Consider the following 27,285-nt stretch of genomic DNA (forward strand, 5'->3'; position numbering starts at 1 on the left):
ACCATGGTTACCTCCAAGGCAACCACTGAAAAGGCAGGTGGGGAGAACAAGCCTGTCCCCACTCAGGTCTTAAGACATCGCTCTCTCTGTGGATAGGGAAAAAAGAGGGTGTAAATCCTACTGGCGCCTCTGTACATCTCCACATGTCAAGATTTCCACCCTTGGTACCCTACTGGCGCCTCTGTACATCTCCACATATCAGAGAAGACAGACTCAGCTATAATGATTCCTGAGCAAAGCCAGACTGAATTCTCAGTCAGGGATTTTATCAGGGCTGATAAGAAGCAAGCTGAGCAGTGAAGAATGAACAGAGAGCAGGGTAGGTATTTTCTCTAAATGTCCCCACTGATATATAGGATAAAATACATGAGGGTGCTACGTCTCTGGTTCACTTTAACCACCTGCCGCCCGCGTCACGCCAGTAGGCGTGGCCGCGGCGGCAGCCCCAGGACCGCCTAACGCCGATTGGCGGAAGGTCCTTTCTCTCAAAAATGCGGGCGATCGCGCGCGCATGCACGCGCACATCGCCCAGCATCCCTTGCGGCCCCCACGTGTCATCAGCCCGCCGGCCAATTAGCAGCGCCGGCGTGCTGCGATCTTTAAATCCGGCCAATGCAAAGCGTATAATACACGTTGTTATGTAAACAACATGTATTATACTGGCTGCCTCCTCCTCTCCTGGTCACAGCGTGCCCGGACCACCAGGAGAGAGGACGGCAGCCCTGCTGATCATATAGCCACACTGATCCTGCTCGATTCCACCTGCGATCGCCGCTGATCACCCCCCACAGCCCCCCTCACTGCCCTGCCAAGGCGTCTGACTGAGGTCTGAGTGTCATCTGGTCGCCTGTCACAGCTCTGATCGAGGTCTGAGTGACATGTGAGTGACATCTATTGCCTGTGAACAGGATTTTGACATCTGATTGATTGATTGCATTGTGATTGGTTATTGATCATCTGTGATTGCCCTGTGTTTTCAATTGCTGTTTACATTGGTTGGCATCTGACAGCTGCACTGTGATTGATATCTGGTCGCCTGTCACAGCTCTGATCGAGGTCTGAGTGAGATCTGAGTGACATCTATTGTCTGTGCACTGATTTTTGACATCTGATTGATTTATTGATTAGTGATTGGTTTTTGATCATCTGTGATTGCCTGTGATTTCAATTTCTGTTTACAGTGGTTGGCATCTGACAGCGGCGCTGTGATTGATATCTGGTCGCCTGTCACAGCTCTGATCGAGGTCTGAGTGAGATCTGAGTGACATCTATTGTCTGTGCACTGATTTTTGACAGCTGATTGATTAGTGATTGGTTTTTGATTATCTGTGATTGCCTGTGATTTCAATTGCTGTTTACATTGGTTGGCATCTGACAGCGGCGCTGTGATTGAAATCTGGTCGCCTGTCACAGCTTTGATCGAGATCTGAGTGACATCTATTGCCTGTGCAGTTAGCTGAGCCCCTTTTGTTAGGTAGTTAGCGCCCAGCCCACTACACCGCAATCACTAATGAGTCGCTGATTAGCGTCATCACTGTCGCTAATCAGCATTGGTACTATATAGTATCTGTAAGTGATCAGTACTGATCGCAGTCAGATCTATATAAGTACGTTAGGGTCACCTTAGAGTAGGCTCCACTAAAAACGCAGTGTTTGCCCGATCAGGCCTAATCGTTCTGCCGCACTTGCGTTCAGCCTGCCCCAAGTGAAAGAAATGTTTGTTTTCTGATCACTGCAAAAAAACCAACACCATAGCTGCGACGCTCAAAACTGAGCGATCGCAGCTGTTTACTTAACAAATACTCCCATTTGCTAGACAGGTGCATTTTTTTCCTGGGTAGTCTCAGAGGAATACCCCCTAAATTTACCAGCCCAAAATGGCAAAAAAGATGTATTCCCTGCAAGAGGCCTACAGTATTATGGCCGAGTCGGGTGAGAGTGATTGGGACTTCTCATCCGACGAATCATCCGGCTCAGAATATGAACCTGTAGATGACAGTGACTCTTTGACCGATAGTTCTGATGACGAGGTTGTGGTCCCTGCTAGCGCCAGGCGTACCCGACCCCATGTCAGTGGACCACAGGTTGCGCAGGATCAACCTCAAGGGCAGCAGAGTGGTGCTAGCGCTGATCCAGATTTTGATGGTGAGGCATGCACCAACAGCGCAGCACATCCTGGACTTGAAACCAGTACTGCCGTAGACCCTGGTGAAGTGGCGAGCACCAGCATGGCAGTTGAAACTGGTTCGGTGGTACGTGCAGTAAGATCCCAGTCGCAGCCACCAGAAACACGGGCCCGTAGTACCCCTAGGCTCCCAGAGGTGCTGGCAAACCCTCATTGGAAGTTCCCTAATTCCGCCGCACCCGTAGTGCCCCCTTTCACCGCCCAGTCTGGAGTCCAGGTGGAGACAGATCATCTAGGATCGGCCCTAGACGCTTTTCATCTGATCTTCACCGAGGATCTCTACGACTTAGTCATGGCAGAGACCAACCGTAAGGCCACACAATTTATCACCGCCAATCCGAACAGCTCCCATGCCCAGCCTTTTCGGTGGAAACAGGTCACAGTTTTCAAATTTAAAATCTTTTTGGGCCTTCTCCTTAGCATGGGTCTAACTAAAAAAAATGTATTGCGGTCCTATTGGTCTACGCACCCAATACATCACATGCCCATGTACTCTGCTGCCATGTCCAGGTCACGTTTTGAGGACATCCTGCGCTTCCTGCACTTTAATGATGATACAACCTGTCATGAAAGAGGCCACGCTGACTATGACCGGCTCCACAAATTTCGGCCCCTCATAGACCACCTGTCATCCAAATTTGCAGATGCTTACACCCCTGAACAGAACATCTGTATAGACGAGTCCCTCGTACATTTTACCGGGCGCCTTGGCATTAAGCAGTACATCCCAACCAAGCGAGCCCGGTATGGGGTCAAGCTGTATAAGCTCTGTGAAAGGGCCACAGGCTATACATATCGCTTTAGGGTCTATGAGGGAAAAGACACAAAATTGGAGCCGGTCGGATGCCCTGGCTCCCTGGGGTGCAGTGGCAAGATTGTGTGGGACTTGGTGTCACCCTTATTCCACAAGGGGTACCATCTCTATGTGGACAACTACTACACAAGTGTGGCCCTCTATCATCATTTGAAGATACTCGGAATTCCCTGCTGTGGCACCGTGCGGCCTAGTCGCCGGGGCTTCCTCCAATATCTCACTGCTACCCGACTTGCACGGGGGGAGAGGGCTGCCTTGTGTAATGACGACCTTCTTGCAGTGAAATGGAAGGACAAGAGGGACGTTTACCTCCTGTCGACCATTCACGGAGACACGACAGTCCAAATTCAGCGAGCAACTGAGGTTGTTGAGAAACCCCTCGCCGTCCACGACTATAATTTAAACATGGGAGGGGTGGACTTCAATGACCAGATGTTGGCTACCTATTTAGTTTCCCGAAGGACCAGCCGCTGGTATAAGAAAGTGGCTATTTACTTGATTCAATTGGCAATGTACAACAGCTTTGTTCTCTACAGTAAGGCTGGGAGAACAGGATCCTTCCTTAAATTTCAGGAAGAGATCATTTCGGAACTCCTGTATCCAGGAGGGGCCGTGGCCAATCCCCCTAATGTAGTTAGCCGGCTACATGAAAGACACTATGCTTATGTCTTTCCGAGTACCCCAGGTCAACGCACCCCAAGAAAACATTGTCGTGTCTGTAAGAGGGATGGAATGAGGCGTGACACCACTTTTTATTGTCCCTACTGTCCTGACCAGCCTGCCCTATGCATAGGGGAGTGTTTTGAAAAGTTCCACGAACACATTCGCTATTGGAGTAGGGAACGTGAGACACGGTAGTAGTCTCTCAAGGCTCTTTCACACTGGAGCGATGTGTTGCAGCATATTGCCTAGCGAAAGTCCCACTTTGCGGTCCCCCCTTACGCCGGAAGTGGTTGACTGAAAGCTAGTGCATACCTACGCTACTGCGCGGCTCCTGTGTGTGAAACCAGACATCTGCTTTTGAGAGACCCAAATACACTGGAGTGATGGTTGCAACAAATTGCCTTGCGAAAGTCCCACTTTGCGGTCCCCCCTTACGCTGGAAGTGTTCGACTTAAAGCTAGTGCATACCTACGCTACTGCGCGACTCCTGTGTGTGAAACCAGACATCTGCTTTTGAGAGACCCAAATACACAGGGCTGCCAGAAACCTCTCCTTTCACTTGGGACAAAGTGCATAGTGTACTTTGCTACATCTCTGTGCGATTTGCGCTTTGCACACTGTCCCATGGGGAAGGAGAAGTTTGTCCTCGGAAGGTAAGTTAAAAAAAAACAAACAAAAAAAAACAGGTAAGCAAAAGTTCCAAATGTTATTGTTTGGTTAAAAAGGTTTAATAAAATTTACGAAAGTTAATGTTAATGAATTTCTTGCATTGCTGCTTGCTTGTTTTTTTTTTGTATGTTTTTTTCTCTCTCTTTTTCCATCCTTTACCCTTCCAGGTGGACCGAGCGAACGACTGATCGACCAACCAGCTGCAGCACTGATGGTGCATCCTGACAGAAGCATTGCGCGTCTGTCAGATTACACACAAGTCGGTGCATGCAGCGCTGCAGGACGAGATTTCTCCTCCGCAGTAAGATACGTTTGTCAAGGCATATGAGCTGAGGGGTGGTGTTGGAGCTCCTATGCTTTGGCAAGCACTTTGTATCAAAACTGGCAAAGGTTTTTTTCATCCACATCGATCGATGTGAATGGATTAATCTGGTTTGCCAGGGCATAGGAGCAAAGTGGGTTTGGAAAATTTTGTGGGCGGTGCTCCTATGTCCTGGCAAATGCCATGCCCCCCTCTTTTTTCACATATTTCGGCAGATATTTTTTCATCCACATTGATCAATGTGAATGTGAGAATCTTTGCAGTTTATTTTTCCTTTTATGGAGAAAAAAGTGCATCACCCGTATGCCCAATATAAGGAGTATAGCAGAAACTCCTAATACTGGCCATACATGTAATGATTGTGGAGACGCTAAAATGCCAGGACAGACCCCCACAAGTGACCCCATTTTGGAAAGAAGACACCCCAAGGTATTCGCTGAGGGGCATGGTGAGTTCATAGAAGATTTTATTTTTTGTCATAAGTTAGCAGAAATGGATTTTTTTTATTTTTTTTCCCACAAAGTGTCATTTTCCGCTAACTTATGACAAAAAATTAAATTTTATATGAACTCAGTATGCCCCTCGTGGAATACCTTGGGGTCTCTTCTTTCCAAAATGGGGTCATTTCTGGTGTGTTTTACTGTCCTGGAATTGTTTGGTAGGGGCCTAAATTGTGAGCACCCCTGTAAAGCCTAAAGGTGCTCATTGGACTTTGGGCAAGTTTGCGCAGCTAGCCTGCAAAAAAGTGTCACATATGTGGTATTGCCATTCTCATGAGTAGTAGTATAATGTGTTTTGGGGTGTCTTTCCACACATACCCATGCTGGGTAGCAGAAATATCTCTGTAAATGACAATTGTGTGTAAACAAATCAAAAAATTGTCATTTACAGAGATATTTCTCCCCCCCCCAGCATGAGTATATGTAAAAATACACCCCAAAACACATTATACTACTTCTCCCGAGTACAGCGATACGACGTGTGGCACTTTTTTGCACCCTAACTGCGCTAAGGGGCCCAACGTCCAATGAGTACCTTTAGGATTTCACAGGTCATTTTGAGAAATTAGGTTTAAAGACTACTCCTTACGGTTTAGGGCGCCTAAAATGCCAGGGCGGTAAAGGAACACCACAAATGACCCCATTATAGAAAGAAGACACCCCAAGGTATTCCGTTAGGAGTATGGTGAGTTCATAGAAGCTTTTATTTTTTTGTCACAAGTTAGCGGAAATTGATTTTTATTGTTTTTTTCACAAAGTGTCATTTTCCGCTAACTTGTGACAAAAAATAAAATCTTCTATGAACTCACCATACTCCTAACGGAATACCTTGGGGTGTCTTCTTTCTATAATGGGGTCATTTGTGGTGTTCCTATTAGTGTTGGGCGAACACCTGGATGTTCGGGTCCGTTTGCCGAACATGGGCCAGATGTTCGGCATGTTCGGCCCGAACCCCGAACTCCCCGAACATCCCACTTTTGGGGGCCCTATGGGGTCGCAGGCATAAGGGGGGAGCATGCCCCGGTCGCAGGGGGGGGTGTCGGAAATTCCCCCCACCCCCTCCGCTAGCGCTCCCCCCTCTGCCCGCTTCCCCATACAAAAATTTTCCATAAAGTTCAATAGTACCTGCAGTGGCTGGCCTGGCTGGCACTGTGGTGTGTTGTGAGTGAGGAGGAGGAGGAGTCCGAGTAGGACGCGTTGAGGCCGGGCAGCGGGCGGTTCAGCGGTAGTACCCTTGTGGTACTTCCGCCCTTTCTCTGACCTCACGTCCTCTGCATACGAGGGTACGCGTGACGCGTACCCTCGTATGTGTCATCACGTAGAGGACGTGAGGTCAGAGAAAGGGCGGAAGTACCACAAGGGTACTACCGCTGAACCGCCCGCTGCCTGGCCTCAACGCGTTCGGCCGAACAGGGGCCCTGTTCGGCCTGTTCAGCTGGGCATTGAGCTGTTCGGGCGAACCCGAACTAAAAAGGCCGAAAACCAGAACCTCAAGCAATGACCTCAAAATAACCGCACCAGAACAGTATAATCAAATTATAATAATATAACATCCTTTATTAGAAATTACAAACATTAAAAAATCTTTAAAACATGATGGGGAAGAAAATAAGCCCACAGTATCGGAGAACTGGCGGAATAATAAAGTGCTAGTGACAATAATGCAACCTTTCAATCATCAATACTATAACACTATAACATTGACCGTGCATGACCTTACAGTGTTCCACATAGTGGCATGTTGACAAAGAAACATATGTAATGTGTACAATGATATTCCAAATGCAATATAGGAAACAGATGAACAAGTGGAAAAAGAGTGAACAACATGAAGGAAGGGGGGTAGAGGATTACCCCTGAAGTGAAAAAACCAAATAGATTACAGTGACTGGAGACAACCGATAGTGTGCAAATAGGTATAATGCATCAGGAATAGGAAGAGTAGATCAAGATGGTGGAAAGTAAGAGCAAGTCCAAGATTCCCAGAGTGATGAATAGGTTCCTACCAGTGTAGTTCCTCCACGGGTCCCCACCGCCGCTATCGCGATTCGCCACCTATAGTGTGGCTTTTTCGAAGCTACTGGAATCACAAATTGCTGCTCATTTTATAGGTCCTAAAAGGGGAAAACGCCCAGACGTAGCGTGGCCATGCTACCGCCTCCATTGCGCCACGTTGCTTAGCAACGTAATCACTTTGTCGGCTTCCGTAACTACGGTGGCCGGGAGTGGCCAAAAAAGTGTATGCGTACAAAAGTACGCATCCCTAGCATGAGTGTACGCATGGAAAACTGCATGGGACACGGACAGACGCATGTATAATACGCAAGGGCACCCTCTAGTGGATAATTTAAAGTATAAATCGTATTGGTCCCTAAACTACAAATACTCTATAGAAGAAGAGGAACAAAGGGACCAGAAAATACACAAAAAGTAGATCAAGCAAAAGAGAACCAGTTAATAAAAACAAGTATAAAAGAACTATGCAATAGTAAAAAAGGAGAGATAACAAATTAGTTCAACACCCATGATAAATATATATATAAATGTATATATCATATATTATATAAAGAGCAAATTGTTAAAGTTAAACACCATACGATATCACAATAGAATAATCTCTATAACAAATGTATATACACACACAGAACGGTCGCAAATGCCAGAATCTGTCTGTATACTATTAAATAATCAAATGATACATCATCAGTTGAAGGACGGACCCAGATGCACCAGGAAAGCTGTTTATCCATATATACACTTCATGAAATCAGGAAGTTGAGTTCATTTCAGATGTTCCAGCTTAAATTCTAGGACTCAAGAGTATGTTCTTCCACAGGTAACGATAAATAAAGACCAGAAATAATAAATAAGGTAAAATAACAAAAAAACAAAAAACAAAATGCAAAGAAACAAGAACAAGAGTAATGGAACCGAGAGAGCACATCCAGCAGAGACATCAGATGGATCTGAAACTAGAAATAGCACATTAAATACACTGTTGTTATAACTTATCTTTCCAGAGACACTCAGGCTCATAATCACAGAACAAATCAATACCCAGTAACCACACACAACTCTCAATGCAATAGTTGTGGGCACGTGGGGAACCCCTCCTCACCAAGGTTGCCGCATGCCCATGTAGTGCCAGTCCCATCTCAATAGAGATCCACCACTTACCACGGTAGAGAACTCTACATCTGTTCAATGTGTCAAAGATCACCAAGTTAGAGGTTAAGCGAGTCAAAGACAGTGTGTACAACACCAGCCAATCATCAAACACACCCCTAACCATAAATCAATAGTGTATGAAGAAAAAGCAGACCAGAGAAGATTAGGGCCCCAAGGGTATTGAAAATCCCAGTTACTTCAAATATCTCACAAAGGTAAAGTCCTCATTCATACCTGCTGGTTGCATGGAACCCATGTCGTAGATCCACCTGGTCTCGCTTCTCAAAAGAGCCTGGGTAATGTCACCACCTCGAGGAGATAGAGAAATTTTTTGTAAACCAGTCACAGTCCAACCTTTATAATCACCTCCATGTTTTACTAATGCATGATCAGCAACTGACGTGAGAGCAGTGGCGTAGCTAAAGAGCTGTGGGCCCCGATGCAAGTTTTACAATGGGGCCCCCCAAGCACTCTATACATAACAATTGATATGGCGCACCAAAACCTGCCAATGGCAACTACAGTGTCAGAAGTGCAAGAAGCAGATGGGGAACAGTTTGTTAATGATTACCACTATTCAAAGTATCTATAGAAGTGATTATTACCCGCACAGGACCAATAGAGAGCTAATACTGTAGTTGAGGGAGGGTCCTTCGGGGCCCCCCTGGCCCAAGGGCCCCGATGCGGTCGCTACCTCTGCAACCCCTATTGCTACGCCCCTGCGTGAGAGTTTTACCCTCTGCCCAATCTCTCTCAGCCAGTCGTATAGTCGACCAATGTTTTTGAATTCGTGATTTGAGCATATTTTTTGTCTGTCCAATATAAAGCTGGTCACATGGGCATCGTAACATGTAGACAACACCACATGATTGACAATTGACATATTGCTTCAGTCGATGCTCTCTGCCTGTCCTAGGACTAGTGACCAACTTCGTAGTATTCATAAATGGGCAAATATTGCATCTTCCACACGGGTAACTACCACTCGTTTGTACTCTATTGGGTTTCTTGGCCTGAAAATGACTTTTAGTAAGTAGATCCTTTAGGTTGGGAGCTCTCTTGGCTGTGATGGACGGTCTATCTGGTAAATATTGTGAGATCACAGGGTCAGTAGTTAACACTGGCCAGTGTTTTCTGATTATCTCCTGTAAATGGCTCCAGCTATTGTTATACGGTGTACACAACCTTACACATTGATCTCTCTTCTTCTTTTTAGGATAGAGCAAGGATTCCCTGTCTGACCTCCTAGCTCTCCCATAAGCCATGTCAACCACTTTCTTTGGGTAACCTCTCTCCAAAAATCTTTGTCTTAAATCCTTTGCTTCCTCCTGAAAATTCATATCAGTAGAACAGTTCCTCTTAACACGTAGAAACTGACCTGTTGGGATGTTGTTCCGTAATTGTTGTGTATGGAAGGATGAGTAATGGAGAAGGCTGTTGACCGCCGTATATTTCCTGTATAACGTACTTCCAATATGGCCATCTTCTGTAAAGAACAAATGTAGATCGAGAAAGTTAGTAGAGTGATTGGATATGGTTGCAGTTAGTACAATATTCAGGGTGTTTTTTCCTAGGTCCCCCAGAAAGCACCTTCCCAGTTCCTCAGAGCCATCCCATAAAATTAAGATGTCGTCTATGAAACGATACCACCCCAAGATGTGTGAGTGGTACCGTTCCATTTCATCCCCCCACACTACCTGTCTTTCCCACCAGCCTAAGAAAAGGTTGGCGATGGAGGGGGCGCATTTTGCGCCCATAGAAACTCCATGTTTTTGTAGGTAATACCTACCATTAAAGGTAAAGTAATTTCTTGAGAGGATGAATCCCATTAATTCCACCAAAAAGTCATTGAAGTCACGTCTTGAGATAGGTGTAGAAGAGAGGAAGTATCTCGCGGCCTCCTTAGCATGTTCATGATCAATGTTCGTGTAAAGCGATTCAACATCGCATGTAATGAAGAAAGCACCTGGGGGTACAGAGATGTCATTAAGCTTGGTAATTAGATCAAGGGAGTCACGGGTAAAAGAGTCCAACGTAATTACATGCGGTTGTAAAAAGAAATCAAGGAAGGCACAACTTTTTTCAATCAGACTACCTATACCTGAAACAATTGGTCTCCTGGGGGGCCTAATTCTATCCTCATGTACTTTAGGTAGAAGGTAGAAGGTCGGAATAATTGGTTTACTTACCGTAAGGTATTGTTTCTCTTTCATAGAGATTAGTCCCTCCTCTTTTGCCGAATCCAAGATTCCATCCAGTTGTTTTTTGAAGATTTCAGTAGGATTAGTTCTTAATTGCCTGTAATATCTTTGATTATTCAGTTGTCTATTGGCTTCCATCACATATTCATCAATCCCCCATATGACCACGTTGCCTCCCTTGTCAGCTTCCCTGATGACTACATCATCACGTTTCATCAATCCATAGAGAGCTTGCCTCTCCTGTAGATTTAAATTAGACCCAATATTTTTATTGGTCCGTATTCCTTCAATGTCTCTGACAACCAAGTCAAAGAAGACCTTGACCGGTGGGTAGGTAGATAGAGAGGGTAGGAAAGTTGATTGTGGTCTGAACTTAGTGTCATTCGAAAGCTCATTGGTATCTCTTGGGGAGTTTTCACTTTCACTTACCAGGTCCATTAGGTCCTGAAAGACCTGTCGATCAATGTTGTCCGGTAATTCAATAGCCAATCTAGTTTGTTCATCCAAAATGTCTGTTTTGTGATACATCTTCTTTAGAGTTAAACGTCTACAAAAAAGGTAAACATCCTTAACAGTCTCGAAAATAGCAATAGTTTTCATAGGTGCAAACGATAAGCCTCTCTGTAGCACAGATAACTCCATATCGCTAAGAGCAATGGAGGTCAAATTAAGTACCTGAAGTGTCTTTACATCCGAGTCTCTTCCGGGCTCACATAAGTTCGTCTCCTCTTGTTCAGGTGGTTTTCTGTCGCGACGGGGTGCAGTCTTTCTTTTATAAGCGAGGCCACCCCTTCTACCTCGCTTTCTGACTCTAAAAAATCACTTGACTCTGAGAGAGAAACATGACTGGACAAGCTGGCGTTTGGATGCTGTCTACCAAATTCATATTCATTCCTAGGTTTTTGGCTTGGGTCCTTAGGGCCTTTCTTTTTTGGAAATCTCTTTCTATTCCTATATTTCTGACCTTCCCCTACCCTTGGGGCCCTAATCTTCTCTGGTCTGCTTTTTCTTCATACACTATTGATTTATGGTTAGGGGTGTGTTTGATGATTGGCTGGTGTTGTACACACTGTCTTTGACTCGCTTAACCTCTAACTTGGTGATCTTTGACACATTGAACAGATGTAGAGTTCTCTACCGTGGTAAGTGGTGGATCTCTATTGAGATGGGACTGGCACTACATGGGCATGCGGCAACCTTGGTGAGGAGGGGTTCACAACGTGCCCACAACTATTGCATTGAGAGTTGTGTGTGGTTACTGGGTATTGATTTGTTCTGTGATTATGAGCCTGAGTGTCTCTGGAAAGATAAGTTATAACAACAGTGTATTTAATGTGCTATTTCTAGTTTCAGATCCATCTGATGTCTCTGCTGGATGTGCTCTCTCGGTTCCATTACTCTTGTTCTTGTTTCTTTGCATTTTGTTTTTTGTTTTTTTGTTATTTTACCTTATTTATTATTTCTGGTCTTTATTTATCGTTACCTGTGGAAGAACATACTCTTGAGTCCTAGAATTTAAGCTGGAACATCTGAAATGAACTCAACTTCCTGATTTCATGAAGTGTATATATGGATAAACAGCTTTCCTGGTGCATCTGGGTCCGTCCTTCAACTGATGATGTATCATTTGATTATTTAATAGTATACAGACAGATTCTGGCATTTGCGACCGTTCTGTGTGTGTATATACATTTGTTATAGAGATTATTCTATTGTGATATCGTATGGTGTTTAACTTTGACAATTTGCTCTTTATATAATATATGATATATACATTTATATATATATTTATCATGGGTGTTGAACTAATTTGTTATCTCTCCTTTTTTACTATTGCATAGTTCTTTTATACTTGTTTTTATTAACTGGTTCTCTTTTGCTTGATCTACTTTTTGTGTATTTTCTGGTCCCTTTGTTCCTCTTCTTCTATAGAGTATTTGTAGTTTAGGGACCAATACGATTTATACTTTAAATTATCCACTAGAGGGTGCCCTTGCGTATTATACATGCGTCTGTCCGTGTCCCATGCAGTTTTCCATGCGTACACTCATGCTAGGGATGCGTACTTTTGTACGCATACACTTTTTTGGCCACTCCCGGCCACCGTAGTTACGGAAGCCGACAAAGTGATTACGTTGCTAAGCAACGTGGCGCAATGGAGGCGGTAGCATGGCCACGCTACGTCTGGGCGTTTTCCCCTTTTAGGACCTATAAAATGAGCAGCAATTTGTGATTCCAGTAGCTTCGAAAAAGCCACACTATAGGTGGCGAATCGCGATAGTGGCGGTGGGGACCCGTGGAGGAACTACACTGGTAGGAACCTATTCATCACTCTGGGAATCTTGGACTTGCTCTTACTTTCCACCATCTTGATCTACTCTTCCTATTCCTGATGCATTATACCTATTTGCACACTATCGGTTGTCTCCAGTCACTGTAATCTATTTGGTTTTTTCACTTCAGGGGTAATCCTCTACCCCCCTTCCTTCATGTTGTTCACTCTTTTTCCACTTGTTCATCTGTTTCCTATATTGCATTTGGAATATCATTGTACACATTACATATGTTTCTTTGTCAACATGCCACTATGTGGAACACTGTAAGGTCATGCACGGTCAATGTTATAGTGTTATAGTATTGATGATTGAAAGGTTGCATTATTGTCACTAGCACTTTATTATTCCGCCAGTTCTCCGATACTGTGGGCTTATTTTCTTCCCCATCATGTTTTAAAGATTTTTTAATGTTTGTAATTTCTAATAAAGGATGTTATATTATTATAATTTGATTATACTGTTCTGGTGCGGTTATTTTGAGGTCATTGCTTGAGGTTCTGGTTTACGATTTTGATTTTTTGACCGTTCTGCACACTACAGCTGTATTTAATACACCCCCACTCATATCTTGGGGTGGTATATTGATTTACTAGGGGATGGTGCTCCCCACATTGTAGCTATTCAATTCCTAAAAAGGCCGAACACCATGAGGTGTTCGGCCGAACTCGAACATCACCCGAACAGGGTGATGTTCTGCAGAACCCGAACAGTGGCGAACACTGTTCGCCCAACACTAGTTCCTATACTGCCCTGGCATTTTAGTGGTCCTAAATTGTTAGGAGTAGTCTTGAAACCAAATGTCTCAAAATGACCTGTGAAATCCTAAAGGTACTCATTGGACTTTGGGCCCCTATCTCTGTACTCGAGAGAAGTAGTATAATGTGTTTTGGGGTGTATTTTTACACATACCTATGCTGGGTGGGAGAAATATCTTTGTAAATGGACAGTTGTGTGTAAAAAAAATCTAAAAAAATCTCATTTACAGAGATATTTCTCCCACCCAGCATGGGTATGTGTAAAAATACACCCCAAAACACATTATACTATTTCTCCTGAGTACGGCGATACCACATGTGTGACACTTTTTTGCAGCCTAGGTGCGCTAAGGGGCCCAAAGTCCTATGAGCACCTTTAGGCTTTACAGGGGTGCTTACAATTTAGCACCCCCCAAAATGCCAGGACAGTAAACACACCCCACAAATGACCCCATTTTGGAAAGTAGACATCCCAAAGTATTCAGAGAGGGGCATGGTGAGTCTGTGGCAGATTTCATTTTTTTTGTCACAAGTTAGCAGAAATGGAAACTTTTTATTATTCATTTTTTTTGTCACAAAGTGTCATTTTCGGCTAACTTGTGACAAAAAATAAAATCTTCTATGAACTCACTATGCCTCTCAAATACTTTAGGATGTCTTCTTTCCAAAATGGGGTCATTTGGGGGGTATTTATACTATCCTGGAATTCTAGCCCCTCATGAAACATGACAGGGGGTCAGAAAAGTCATAGATGCTTGAAAATGGGAAAATTCACTTTTTGCACCATGTTTGTAAACGCTATAACTTTTACCCAAACCAATAAATATACACTGAATGGGTTTTTTTTGATCAAAAACATGTTTGTCCACATTTTTCGCGCTGCATGTATACAGAAATTTTTACTTTATTTGAAAAATGTCAGCACAGAAAGTTAAAAAAATCATTTTTTTGACAAAATTCCTGTATTTTTTGATGAATATAATAAAAATTAAAAATCGCAGCAGCAATCAAATAGCACCAAAAGAAAGCTGTGTTAGTGAGAAGAAAAGGACGTAAAATTTGTTTGGGTGGTAAGTTGTATAACCGAGCAATAAACAGTTATAACTGCAGTGGTCTGAATTGTAAAAAATGGCCTGGTCTTTAGGGGGGTTTAGCACTGCAGTCTTCAAGTGGTTAAAGAGACTCTGAAGTCTAAAAAAATTGCTGTTTTTACCTTGGAGTCATCTTCAGCAATAATGTCATAGCTGAACCACCCCATTCCCGCAGCACAATGAGGTCTAAATCACCCTGAAATTCCCGGGGGAAGATTTGGGGATCGCTTCCGTGTAGAGGCAGAGCTTTGGGCTGTAGCTCTGCCTCTACTCGCGTCGATCTGCGCTGATCTCCGCCTCCTCCCGGCCCTCTCAGTCTTCTTTCACTAAGAGGGGCGGGGAGAGGTGGCGATCAGTGCAGATTGACTGGACTGGAGGCAGAGCTACAGCCCAAAGCTCTGCCTCCACCGGGCAGCAAAATCCTCAACTTTAAAGGTCATGGATTTTTGCCCCAGGGATTTTGGGGGGTTAAAACCTTGTTGTGATGCAGGTATGTGGAGTTTCAGATCTGGCATTACTGCTGAAAAGGATTTCAATGTGAAAACAACAATTTTTTTTTACGTTTCAGTCTCTCTTTAATCATGACTTTCTGAAATTGGTTAGCCCCGTGCAAAGTTATTTTCCAGGTGAATTGGACTTGGGGAGCAAGAGATTGTGCGAGAATTGGAATATGTACCCGACTCTTTTTGAGGTCATGTGAAATGACTGTTGGTATATAGCTTTTGGTCTGCTTCTAAGTTCAGTCTTACTATAGCTTACACAAGATAAAAGCTGCAATGCTATGCAGATGAATGTGGCATGACAGGCAGGTGATGTTAGGAGATAAAGAAAAAAATGTCAACATAAGGAATTAGAAACCTGTGAACTTGTTTGGTGAGTATAGAGACTTGCCCTATATTGTGTCTGCCTCCAGATTCTTTATAGTAACCTAATACACCTTACTTAGGATTATCATCCTGCATCAAATCTTGACAGGGTAGTACAGAAGAGAGGAACTATGTCTCATCCACAAGCACCTGATCAGCTCATTTTCTATGTGAACGGGAAAAAGGTATGATTATATTCTGCAAAATCTCCTATTGTTTATTAGACACTGTAATTTTGCTTATTTGATAAGTTCTTAGTTAAACCAGGTAAATAATCGGTGATTCTTTTGCCATGGTGCGCCTGTAACTCGACGACACCATGCACATGGGTGGTTGTTGAGCTTGGCGAATGTTAAGTAGCTGAAAATTGTGCTGTTGGACACCATCTCCCCAGCAATGTCTCCAGTGGTGACTTGGCTCAGCTGCCCCCAGAGCAGGAATATTTGGTAGGTACTGAGTTGTGTTTAAAAACCATGAGCAGTGAGTGGCAGTTCCCAAAGCCAGTTAAGAATGAAATAGTGAAATGACACTTTTTAATACTCTACTTTAATTCTGGTTTGAACTTCCTGTGAAGATAAGCAAACTTTACTATTGTGAAACCTTCCTCTAAATATGATTTATAACTACAAATCATTTCTTACAGTGACTGCTGGTGTGTGTGTGTGTGTGTGTGTGTGTGTGTGTGTGTGTGTGTGTGTGTGTGTGTGTGTGTGTGTGTGTGTGTGTGTGCTTACGTGCGTGCGTGTGTGTGTGTGTGTGTGTCTGTGTCTGATTATTTGTGTGTTTTTATGAACAGGAATTAGTGTGGGCAAAGCTGGAACTTTGCATGGAGTTAATGCAAAGTATCAATGAGCTACAAGATTGCAGAGCTGTTAAGTTCAATAAGGGCTCAAATCCACTAGCAGCCTGTTCTAAGCGCTATTGATTTGAAAAACCTCTTTGCTAATACAATGGTATGGGGGATTTTTATAAGATCACATCGCTCAAGTGGGATCACACCCATAGCATTACATTAGCAAGAGCATTTCAATTCCAAACTGTTTAGTAACTGCTTAGCAATGTACTGCTAGTGGGTTCTAGGCCTAAAATATATTGTTTTGGCTCCCACTTATTCCAGCATTTGTTGAAATAATACACTGCTCTCAAGTGCTGTGATTTTAAGGATCCGTTCACACTATGAATGTTGTGATAGGATTATTTAACGCGTGATGCAACCATACAGAGGAGCATACAAACGATGAAAGTATGCTTCACTGCCACTGTAAATACAGAAGTTGGCTTATTCCAACGCAACTCAGCAACCGGTGTGAATGTACCATAGAAGTATAATTGCATTGCATTGGGATGTGATTAAATAGTCTATTGCATTGCAGTGTAAAAGGACCAGTAGAAAATAATTTTGCCATTTTCAGTTACTGAATTTTGTGGGAGGTTTTTTTGTTCTTTTTGTTCTTGTTTTTTGTTACGTTGAGAGAAAAAAGTCTTCATCTGACTCAACAGGTAGGTTTGCAAAACAGTAAATCACCTGTGCATTATTCGAGTGGGACCCACTGCCCCCAATGTGATCGTACCATAGAAATATAATTGCACCCCGGCCCGGTAGAATTATATTAGCAATTGCAACAGAACACAGTGAATTCAGTGTGAAAGGACCCTTACTAATTCCAGGTATTGCAGATTAGTCAGGCTGGGAGCACACTTGGCTGTTTTCTGCATTGTGCATTTCTGCATCTCTCTGTGCGTTTTTGTATTCTTTTGCAATTGCAGTTATTAAATTTTACCTTTTTCAATAGAGAAAAATACAGTTTCACATATTACATGCAAAAATGCTTGTAAAAACACAATGAAACCCACTTCTTCTTCTCCATTGAAATACATTATGTGCGACTCAGATGTGTTTCACAGAAATATGCAGCAAGTTGTGCATTTCAAAAAATACACATTGGAAAGCACAGAGAAATGTGTTTGTTTATGCGGCCCCTAGACTTTCATTATGTGCAAAAACACGTTTTCCACAATGCAGGCGATTCTGCTTAGTGTGCTCCTAGCCTCAGTCAAGTAAACTTGCAGTGCAATCTCCATATGAAACTTACTATAAAGAAATGCTTCGGACATAGAGTTTACTGAATTATTAGCTTTCATACCAACTTTTATATTGTTGGATTTATTAAAGGAGTTGATGTGCAGCTGTGATCACCAAAGCTTCCTTGTGACCACATCAGATATCCAATTTGGTGCACAGAAGTTCTACTTTCTTCTGTGCCTGACAGGTTGTTTGAGGTGATCAGCAGACTAAGGGCCAGTTCAGTCAGGTGGCTGGTGGGGGCTCGTTTACCCGATGCTAAACTCTTTTCTGCCACCCTACAGGAAAGCGTTTGGCAGTGGTTCCAGTCTCGTCATTGCATCACATTTAGAGCCCCTAGTGGGACACGGAACTACAAATGCTGTATGTCTCAGGAATTTTGATTGACTGCAGTGTGTGCGCAATAGATGGTAAACGCATCAAGATGAACGCTGCCATCAGTGGCTTAGCTAGAGATCATGGGGCCCTCTAATTTAGGCACTATTAACTACTTCTCCACCACAGGTTTTTTCCCCTTCAAAAGCTCTTCCCATTCATTCGGTAATAACTTTATCGCTAATTATCATACTGAAATGATCTATATATTATTTTTCGCGGGACAAACTAGTCTTTCTTTGGGCAGTACTTTATGCTAAGAATTATATTATTTTATATGCATTTGATAGGGAAGAAGAAGGGAAAAATGAAAAAAGTCACCATTTCTCAGCATTGAACCATTGCAGTTTAAAAATAAAATGTGCTATTGTAGATAAAACAGACACATTTTATTTGCCCATTTGTCCCGGTTATTACAATGTTTAACTTGTGTCCCTAGTACAATGTATGGCGATAATATTTTATTTTGGGGTAGGGGTGAAGGAATTAAAAAATAATGAAAATGTATTTAATTTTTCTATGGTAAGTGTATAATGGTGTATTTGGGAGTAGTTTTACTTTTTGGCCACAAGATGGTGCTATACTAACTCCGTTTTCTAAAAATAGAAAACAGAACCAAGTGCTTACATGTGTTTATAAACAGGGATGTAGAAAAGCGTGGCAGAACTTGCTAAATCGTTAAGCAATGGCACCTGCCCCTGCCCTGTGGATATAAGTTCATTGGTCAATTTACATTTTCATGAAATCAACACTACACATAGTTCATGGGCACTGAAGCAAAATCAGAGGGTGGAGAAACACAAAGTTATTGGTGAATACATTAAGTACCACCTAGGCCCCTATGCTCCAGTGCCCCATACGTCCCTGGATGCCATTCATTTCAGTGCTGGGCGCATGGGATCCTGGTGTTAAATGATGGGACTGATAGTGGCAGCCATCTATCAGAACCATGCTTAATGGTCCTTTTACACAGGCCCCTGAAGGCAGTGAATTCTCTGCATGTCAGCTGCTTTCCAGCTAGGCTTTGTTAGCGCTCAGTACCAGTGGGGGAGAGAAATGCTGCAGCATGCTCATACACTACATGTGCTAGTTCTCTGCCATTTGGCTGCATTGAAAGTGCACCTAAATTGCAATTGTGTGCAGCAAACAGGAGGCTGAACTGTCTGACGAGCGCATAGTTTAGCCTCCCATCTGAAAGAGGCCTAAAACCTCTCTGGTCTCTGTTAGCAACTTAGTAGTCCCTAGTGGCAGAGGAAAGCAGCAGAGGGTGAGACTTCTTCCTTTACTTACCTTCCCAAAGCTGGGCACCGTCATAGCAGAAATGCTATGATGCGCACCCCACGCAACAGTAATTCGGGGATCCGGTGACTGCCAGACCCCGAATTACATCTCCAGCCAATTTGCTACAACTCGGAGGGGGAATATTATTTAACACCGGGGAGTTTAGCAGTGGCAGGGAGAGCCTTCATTCGGCTCACCTTGTGCCCAACTAGCCAATGTCCGACCAACACGTACGCCCAAATGTGCCCTCCTCCCAAAGGGAGTTTAGCAGTGGCAGGGAGAGCCATCATTTGGCTCACCCTGCGCCCAACTAGCCAATGGCCGACCAACAGACCAACATGTACGCCCAAATGTGCCCTCCTCCCAAAGGCATAATGTGTATGTAAAGAGGCAGTTGTTCAGCAAAATAGCCAGGCAATTTGCATTATTTGAACGGAAAAAAATATGTCAGCATCCATATCCCATTCACTAAAGACGCACTATAAAAAGTTGAGGTGTTAAGTGAATGTTAACCTTTAGCAGCTTTCAATTCTCTGCGACAGGTTGTAGTGTATGTTGTTTGTATTTTGTTTATTTTTGAGGTCAAATGGGTCAATGTTGGCATGCAGAAAACCTGAACACTTCATTTCACAGTATCTACCGTAGGTATTAGACACCATGTGGAATATCTGTTTTACTTGCTGTTACATGTAAGCAGTCTGAAACAAAGTTTAATAGATCTGGAATATCGATAATATATAAGCCACCTCTCCTTTTTACAATACAAATGGAAAAAACATTGAGGAATTTTAGGCCCAAGTGATGTCATACAAGTAAATAAGACATAACTTTTAATCAGATATAAAAGTTGTGGCGCTTGTAGATTAGATCAAAATTGGTTGCATAAAGTACATAAAGTATCCGCTACTATACACATAAAGATATAAAACAATTAATACTCATGCGCCTGTGCATAAAATGAATGCCACACTTTAAGAAAAAAACATGTAAAATGTATAAAATATATATATAAAACAACCCCATCCACACTTATGAATCCTATGATCAGCGGGATTTGTCCCGTAGTATACTCAGATACAGCAAAAATTCTGGGTCTAGCTCACTGAACTGCTCTACTGATATCAGTTTCATGCATGAACACGATTGACAGATAAATATGTAGTCTTGACTCTGATTCCAGTCCTGATAGTGCACTGTCACCTGTTTTAACACTTTCCTGCGCTGTTTTTCTGGTGCTTTACATCATAAAAAATGTTGCTTCAAGTCTCAAATAGATATCTCTGGAATGTTATTGCAGCAAATATATTTATACTTCAGCAAAAAAAAATCTTTCTAAAAAAATCTTCTATAGCAGTAAAAATATAGTTCAACTTTTAATCATACTTCACTTAAAATGTCAGGTTGGACAGCAATAATAAAAGTCCAAAAATACAAAAAAGGATACATGAGGCATCTGATTTCTTGTGTCTCTGTGAATTATCTGTTGAATATACAGTTCTCCTCTTCGTGATAAAACAGGCAATGCTGACACTGTCCTAATATCATGTTTCTATCTTTTATGATATTGCAGATATTGTTTAACTTATCGTCTGTCACAACTCTTGAAACCACAATATTATGCAATATTAAGAAGCAGCCAGTTTAAGAGCTGCAAAACGTGCGTTAGGCTATGTCAATCATCATTCTGTGACCTGTGGACTTTTATTATTGCTGTCATACCTGACATTCAGTTAAAGGTATGTCCTATTTACTGTTTAACATCACATGGGCTTAAAAAGCGCTCATTTTTTTGTTGTTTTGTTTTTCCATTTGTATTGAAATAAAGCTTGCCATGAATCCCTTCAATACATGGAACTAAATAGCATTGAATATGGTGGGTTTGTGTGTTTTTTTATTTATTAATTTAGTATTATTTATTTAAGCATATATGTGTGAATACATGAGAAAGATGGCAACAAATTATTTTTAAGAAGTTTAAAATAGTTCATTGTGTATTAAAATAGTTCATTGTGTAGCTGGCCTTTCTCTGCACATTAATCTGTTTTGATATCAGTAATTTGAAAGTTTGTTTCTTCCCTTGACAGATTACAGAAAAAAATGCAGATCCAGAAGTCATGCTGCTTTCCTACCTGAGGAAAAATTGTATCCTTTTCTGCAATAATAATAAAGAGGAAGTTGTATTCTGATTTTGTTAGAACTGTGGCACAACAGTACCATGTGATGTTTTCTTCAGGTTATGACCTATCCAACAATTAAGTTTCCTTTCACATTGTATCCAGGGGTGTAACTATCGGGCAGAAGCCCCTGTTAATTCAGGGGGGCCCAGAGGTGTGTGGAACCCCCCCCCCCAACTACTAAGCAAAGTTGCTAACTTTTCTAGCGCACTATACTTGTGATTCTACCATGGGGGATGGGGGAAGGGGTAATTGTTGACAAAGTAGTTTGCTGACCGAATGAGATCTTCACTGTGTTGTGCTGCTTCTGAGTAACAGTATATAGAAGAAAGCGGGTTGGCATTATGGTGTAGCAAGTGTGCTAGAGTAGCCTTCCAGGCACCCCGTTTCCAGCAAAGCGTGCTCTGGTAAAAGATATATGCAGAATGGCAGGGGAGGTAAACAAGCAAGGAAAACCGGCACTGCTAGTAAGCTGTGTTTATTCTTAGCTTCATGCATAAAAACGTACATGCAAAGGCAAAGCTGACTTGCATAATAGGTAGGTAGTAGTTGAAGTGGGGTACCTGGTGGTGCGGTGGGTGCTGGGTCGTTAAGCCTGACGGCCGTTTCACGCACGTCTGCGCATCTACGGAGCTAAACACAGCTTACTAGCAGTGCCGGTTTTCCTTGCTTGTTTACCTCCCCTGCCACTCTGCTTCTGAGTAAAACCAGATACCGTAACCATTCAGCTGTTCTTGGAGCTACATCTGTACAGGATGTATGGCAGGACATTCTTATGCTATGCCTCCAACATTATACTATGCCCGCAGGTGCCACATCTATGCCCAAACTACTACATTCACAAATCCATCCTCTGGGATGAACATGCTGATGTATGGTCTTCCCACAGAGCTCCCGGAAGAGACACATGCAGACACGTGGATAGGCCAGGCACTGCACGATGGTGATGGGATAAGTAATGCATACCATCTTAAAGTGGCACATTAAGGTGGGAGTGGGGCCTTGAAGAACCCCCCCCCCCTTACTGCGTACATACAAAAATGCCGCTGGGAAATTTAGGCGCAGGATGAAGACGAAAAATGGCTCACCGTGCTTCAGCAAAAGTCCCGGTGGCGTTAATTACTATAGTAATTACTATTACTATAGTATAGCCAAGCACTCAGAGCTAATACCTAACCCTTGGAACCCGCCGTAACTGAACCCCTGCACCCAAACTCACCCCTTATAACTTGACCCATTACAGTAATTGGGTATCAGACAGTGGCCTCAATTCACTCAATTCACTAAGATCACGCTGGAGATAATAAGGCAAGAGAAAACTTACCTCCACACAGTGAGTTATCTTATCTCTTCATTCCTTAAGTTACCTCCTCTGTAGTTAATTTACCTCCTCTGTAGTTATTTTCACATGCAGTTAATAAACAGCCTGTCTTTAACTTCTGGAGTTATTTTAAGGATTGAAGAGTTAACTTGGAGACAGTAAAGTTAACTTTAGGTTTGCCTGAGGTAAAATGTTTCCTGAATACTACATGCCTTATCACCATGGTGATAACTCTAGAAACATTATTAAAGACAGGAGATAAGCTTAGTGAATTGAGGCCAGTGAGAGTTACTTTTCAGTCCCAGGTGAGTCTTATTGAAGAGAAACTGTCATTCTGAGTTTAACCACTTACACGCCCCTAGTGGCCACGCTATTTTTTACAATTTAGGCCACTACAGCTTTAAGGCCTCACTGCAGGCCCGCACACCTCAGCATACAAGTGACAGTGGCGTAGCAATAGGGGTTGCAGAGGTAGCGACCGCATCGGGGCTCTCGGGTCAGAGGGGCCCCGAGGGGCCCTCCCTCAAGCACAATATTAGCTCTCTATTGGCCCTGTGTAGGTAATAATCACTTCTATAGATGCTTTAAATAGTAGTAATCAACAACAAACTGTTTCCCATCCCCTTCTTGCACCTGACACTGTTGCTGTCCTTGGCAGGTTTTGGTGCGCCGTATCAATTGTTATGTATAGAGTGCTAGGGGTGTCCCATGTAAAACTTGCACCGGGGCCCAAAGCTCCTTAGCTACGCCACTGACAAGTGATTCCCCCCTCCCTTTTCTGCCCACCACAAAGCTTTCTGTTGGTGGGCTCTTATCGCTGCTGGGGTGTTTGTTTATTTATTTTTTTATAAATTTGGGTATTTTTTAAATTATTTTATTTACCACCCTCCCTCCCCGGCAGCCAATCCCAGTGATTGGCTCTCAGACAGCAGCCTATGAGAGCTGATCACTATCTGTGCTTCCCAGGGGGACAGCTGTGTCACACGGCTGTCCCCAGTACAGTGCTGCCTTAAATCACAGCGCTGTACATTGCCCCGCTGTCTAACAGTCTCCTAGCGGTGATCGCTGCTGGGAGACTGATGACAGAGTGCAGCTCCGTCATGCAAGCGTAGATCGCGCTCGATCTCCTGCAAAACCCTACCCCAGGACTTTGCGCCAATTGCCGTTGAGCGCTCCTGGGGCTGCCACCGCATCCACGCCAGTTGGTAATAGTTAACCTCAGTTTAACCCTTACTGTGATTGAAAGAAAAATAGGAACACAAACTAGTTATTTGTATGCTTGGCACTATACATACACATGTTTGTGTCAGATATCAGTTTAGGTACCCTTTAAATGTAGGAGTTCTGGATTCCTATGAGCGGGTTACATCAGAAATCTCATTCCACAGCTTATGTAACATTGGTTTGAATGTTCTTATTGTTTGGTGGAAACATGTTATAAAATTATAATTCTGTCTAAAAAAACAAATTGTCACTTTTATTAAACTTGCAGTATTATCCTTAGCGGATTCCACATTAGTGCGCCTCACTGGTACAAAGTATGGCTGTGGAGGAGGTGGCTGTGGTGCATGCACAGTTATGGTGTCCACCATCCATCCTGTTTCTAAGAAGATCCAGTATCCTTTTTAATCTTGTTGCTAAACATATTTAAAGAATGCACTTACATGACCTTAATAGCAACCACATTTTATTTTTCAATTTGCTTTGCTACTGTATGAGGATGTATTACAGGTCCTCGTAGTTATGACTGCAAACATTCATTGCTGTGTATGTTCTCACTATCTTTAGATTTCTTTCTTACATAAACTTGCTCAAATTTATGATGCAAGAATGTCATTTACAATAAATAATAGTTATATACTTATACATTCTGTAAAATGAAACATTGCTATTGGTGAGTTACTGTTTTGCTATCCTATATACCTTATATACTCATGTATAAGCCTAGTTTTGGACCCAAAAAAAAAGTTACCCAAAAGTGGGAGGCTTGGCTTATATATGAGTCACAACCAAAGTGCAACCCCCCTGAGTGCTGTGAGGTGACTGCTGTGCATGTAGATAAGCGGGCTGTGGTCCGGCCTCAGCTATACATGCTTTTTTGCCTCTGGGGGGGGGGGGGGGGGGGTGATTGATGGATATTCAAGGCCAACTTTATTGTTACTTTGGAACTTCAAAGCCCTATGTACACGTACATTCCAGAATGTGGATAATTTGGGGAAAATGCCTACTAAATAAGGATTCCTCATAAATGCTTTTTTTTTTTGTCTTGAGATTCTTGCACTTCAGCTTGCTGAGTTCCAAACTGTCTCCCCCTCACACACACAAAACTCAGGTTAATTTTGCTGGTGGCCCTATTGTTACTAGAACCAGCTCTGATTGGAAAGAGGTTTATTTGATTGGCCCAGTTCCAATCTAAATTCAGTGGGCATTATCTTGAATCTTAGTACTCTGAGGACAGTTACCTTAAGTTAGAAAATATGATATATCCATTTACAATCTGTCAACAGAAGAGCAGACAAGCTTTTTACAGTTACCACAATAAAAAAATCAACTTACGGTACTTAGGGGTAAAAAGGTGCACTGGGTGACGCTGGTCTCTGTCATCTTTACCTTACAAGATCCTTTGCTGTAATTATATCTGTTGGTCTGTGCAGAACAATTACACAAGGTTTATGCAAGGACTGACATACCTTTCAGATTTTCCATTTTTTCTACAACAAACCGCATTACCTTTCAGCTCTATTTTTAGAATTGTGAGTATTCATGGGGCTCACAGTAAAGCCTGCTGCATTGATGCCTCTATGTATGTTATTCCCCTGCATACTATGCCTCTCTAGTAAGATAGTAGTAGATAGTAGATACTATAATCTAGAATATACCAAAAAGGATCTTTTAGTTGGACATTAACCCTCCTGGCGGTTAATTAATTCTGCCAAATAGGCAAAAATACATTTTATTTTTTTTGTTTCATGTAAAGCTACCAGAGTGGTAGCTACATGAAACAACACTAGAGGGCGCATGTGTCCCTCTAGTGCGATTGTCGCCGGCATCAATAGCAAACAGGGGAAAGCGTATATAACGCGTTCCCCTGTTTGGCTTTTCCTGTCGCCAGACGCCTCCGATCCAGCCCTTAGCGCTGACTGAAAGTCATTGGTCCGGGCAGGGCTCTGGCGCTGCGAGAATTCTTGTGGGCAGTCAAAGGAAACTCACTGGGGGAGTCCTCCTTTTTATTGTCATTTGTGAGTATGAGAAATTCTTGCGGCAATAATCTGATCAAAAATACAAAGGTTCAGGAAAAAAAGTGTACTGTTAAAGAACCCTTATCACAAAAAATTATAACATTTAGAAGACATGCAAAGAAATTCATAGAAGACATACATTTTCTCCCAGAGTAAACTACTCTATTAATGACTACTTTTCTATATTGCTGTCACTTACAGTAACTAGTAGTAATCTGACTGATTTTGGACTAGTTAATCTCGTCATGGTGGATTCTCAGTATATAATAGGTCTTTTCACACTGCATCAGTTGCAATACAGAATAATTCTGCAAGTCAAGTCACTGCCCAAGTGCCCATACAAATCTATTGGCCTGTTTACAGTACTGCACCGTAACTGATCATTATTCTAACTCTCTGCATGCAGGCTTTGAATGAAAGTCTCTGTCCAGTCATTGCAGTTCACATACACTATAATGTGTGCACTGTGCAACATTCACAACGTGAATCCACCCCTATGATTTACAAAAGTACTACCTGGAAAGGATCTTTATAAAGATGCAAGTCAGCTTCCCTATTCATTTATGCACAATATTTTGACAGTTGGACTGAGCAACTGGCTTCAATAAGTGCTTTTGTAAATAAAGAAATGCCTTAGAATCCCACATGAGGAGACTGATTAGTCCAAAACCTGTGAGATTATACTACCTGTCAATAGCCAGTGTGGAAATGAATCCAGTTGTCTGGTCAGACCATCACACCATCCAGTTCTCGAAGTTTTCCACATTTTGTCACATTACTGCCACAAACATGAGTCAATTGTATTGGAATTTCACATGAAAGACCAATACAAAGTGGTGTACACGCGAGAAGTGGAAAGAAAATCATACATGATTCCAAACATTGATTTTACAAATCAATAACTGCAAAGTGGGGTGTGCATAATTATTCAGCCCCCTTTGGTCTGAGTGCAGTCAGTTGTCCATAGACATTGCCTGATGAGTGCTAATGATTAAATAGAGTGAACCTGAGTGTAATCTAATGTCAGTACAAATACAGTTGCTCTGTGATGAGCTCAGAGGTTGTCTGAGAGAATATTGGGAGCAACAACACCATGACGTCCAAAGAACACATCAGACAGGTCAGGGATAAAGTTATTGAGAAATTTAAAGCAAGCTTAGGCTACAAAAAGATTTCCAAAGCCTTGAAAATCCCAAGGAGCACTAATCAAACGATCATTCAGAAATGGAAGGACCATGGCAC

At 42.6% G+C, this 27,285-nt stretch overlaps 1 protein-coding gene across 4 annotated transcripts in view; it reads left to right on the forward strand.

The window, feature by feature from the left end:
- The window catches only part of LOC137524808 (aldehyde oxidase 1-like), a 279,754-nt gene that overhangs the window by 17,960 nt on the left and 234,509 nt on the right, over nt 1–27,285 (forward strand). For 2 of the 4 annotated variants that reach the window (XM_068245130.1, XM_068245131.1), the window contains 3 exons: nt 15,651–15,755; nt 21,394–21,451; nt 24,324–24,420. In XM_068245130.1, the coding sequence (XP_068101231.1) occupies nt 15,702–15,755; nt 21,394–21,451; nt 24,324–24,420 (209 nt within the window). In that variant the 5' untranslated portion in view covers nt 15,651–15,701. The remainder of the gene's footprint in view (nt 1–15,650; nt 15,756–21,393; nt 21,452–24,323; nt 24,421–27,285) is intronic. The other 2 variants (XM_068245132.1, XM_068245133.1) reach the window with 2 other exon arrangements.

Source organism: Hyperolius riggenbachi, chromosome 7 (genome assembly GCF_040937935.1).
Source record: "Hyperolius riggenbachi isolate aHypRig1 chromosome 7, aHypRig1.pri, whole genome shotgun sequence".
Classification (NCBI taxonomy): domain Eukaryota; kingdom Metazoa; phylum Chordata; class Amphibia; order Anura; family Hyperoliidae; genus Hyperolius; species Hyperolius riggenbachi.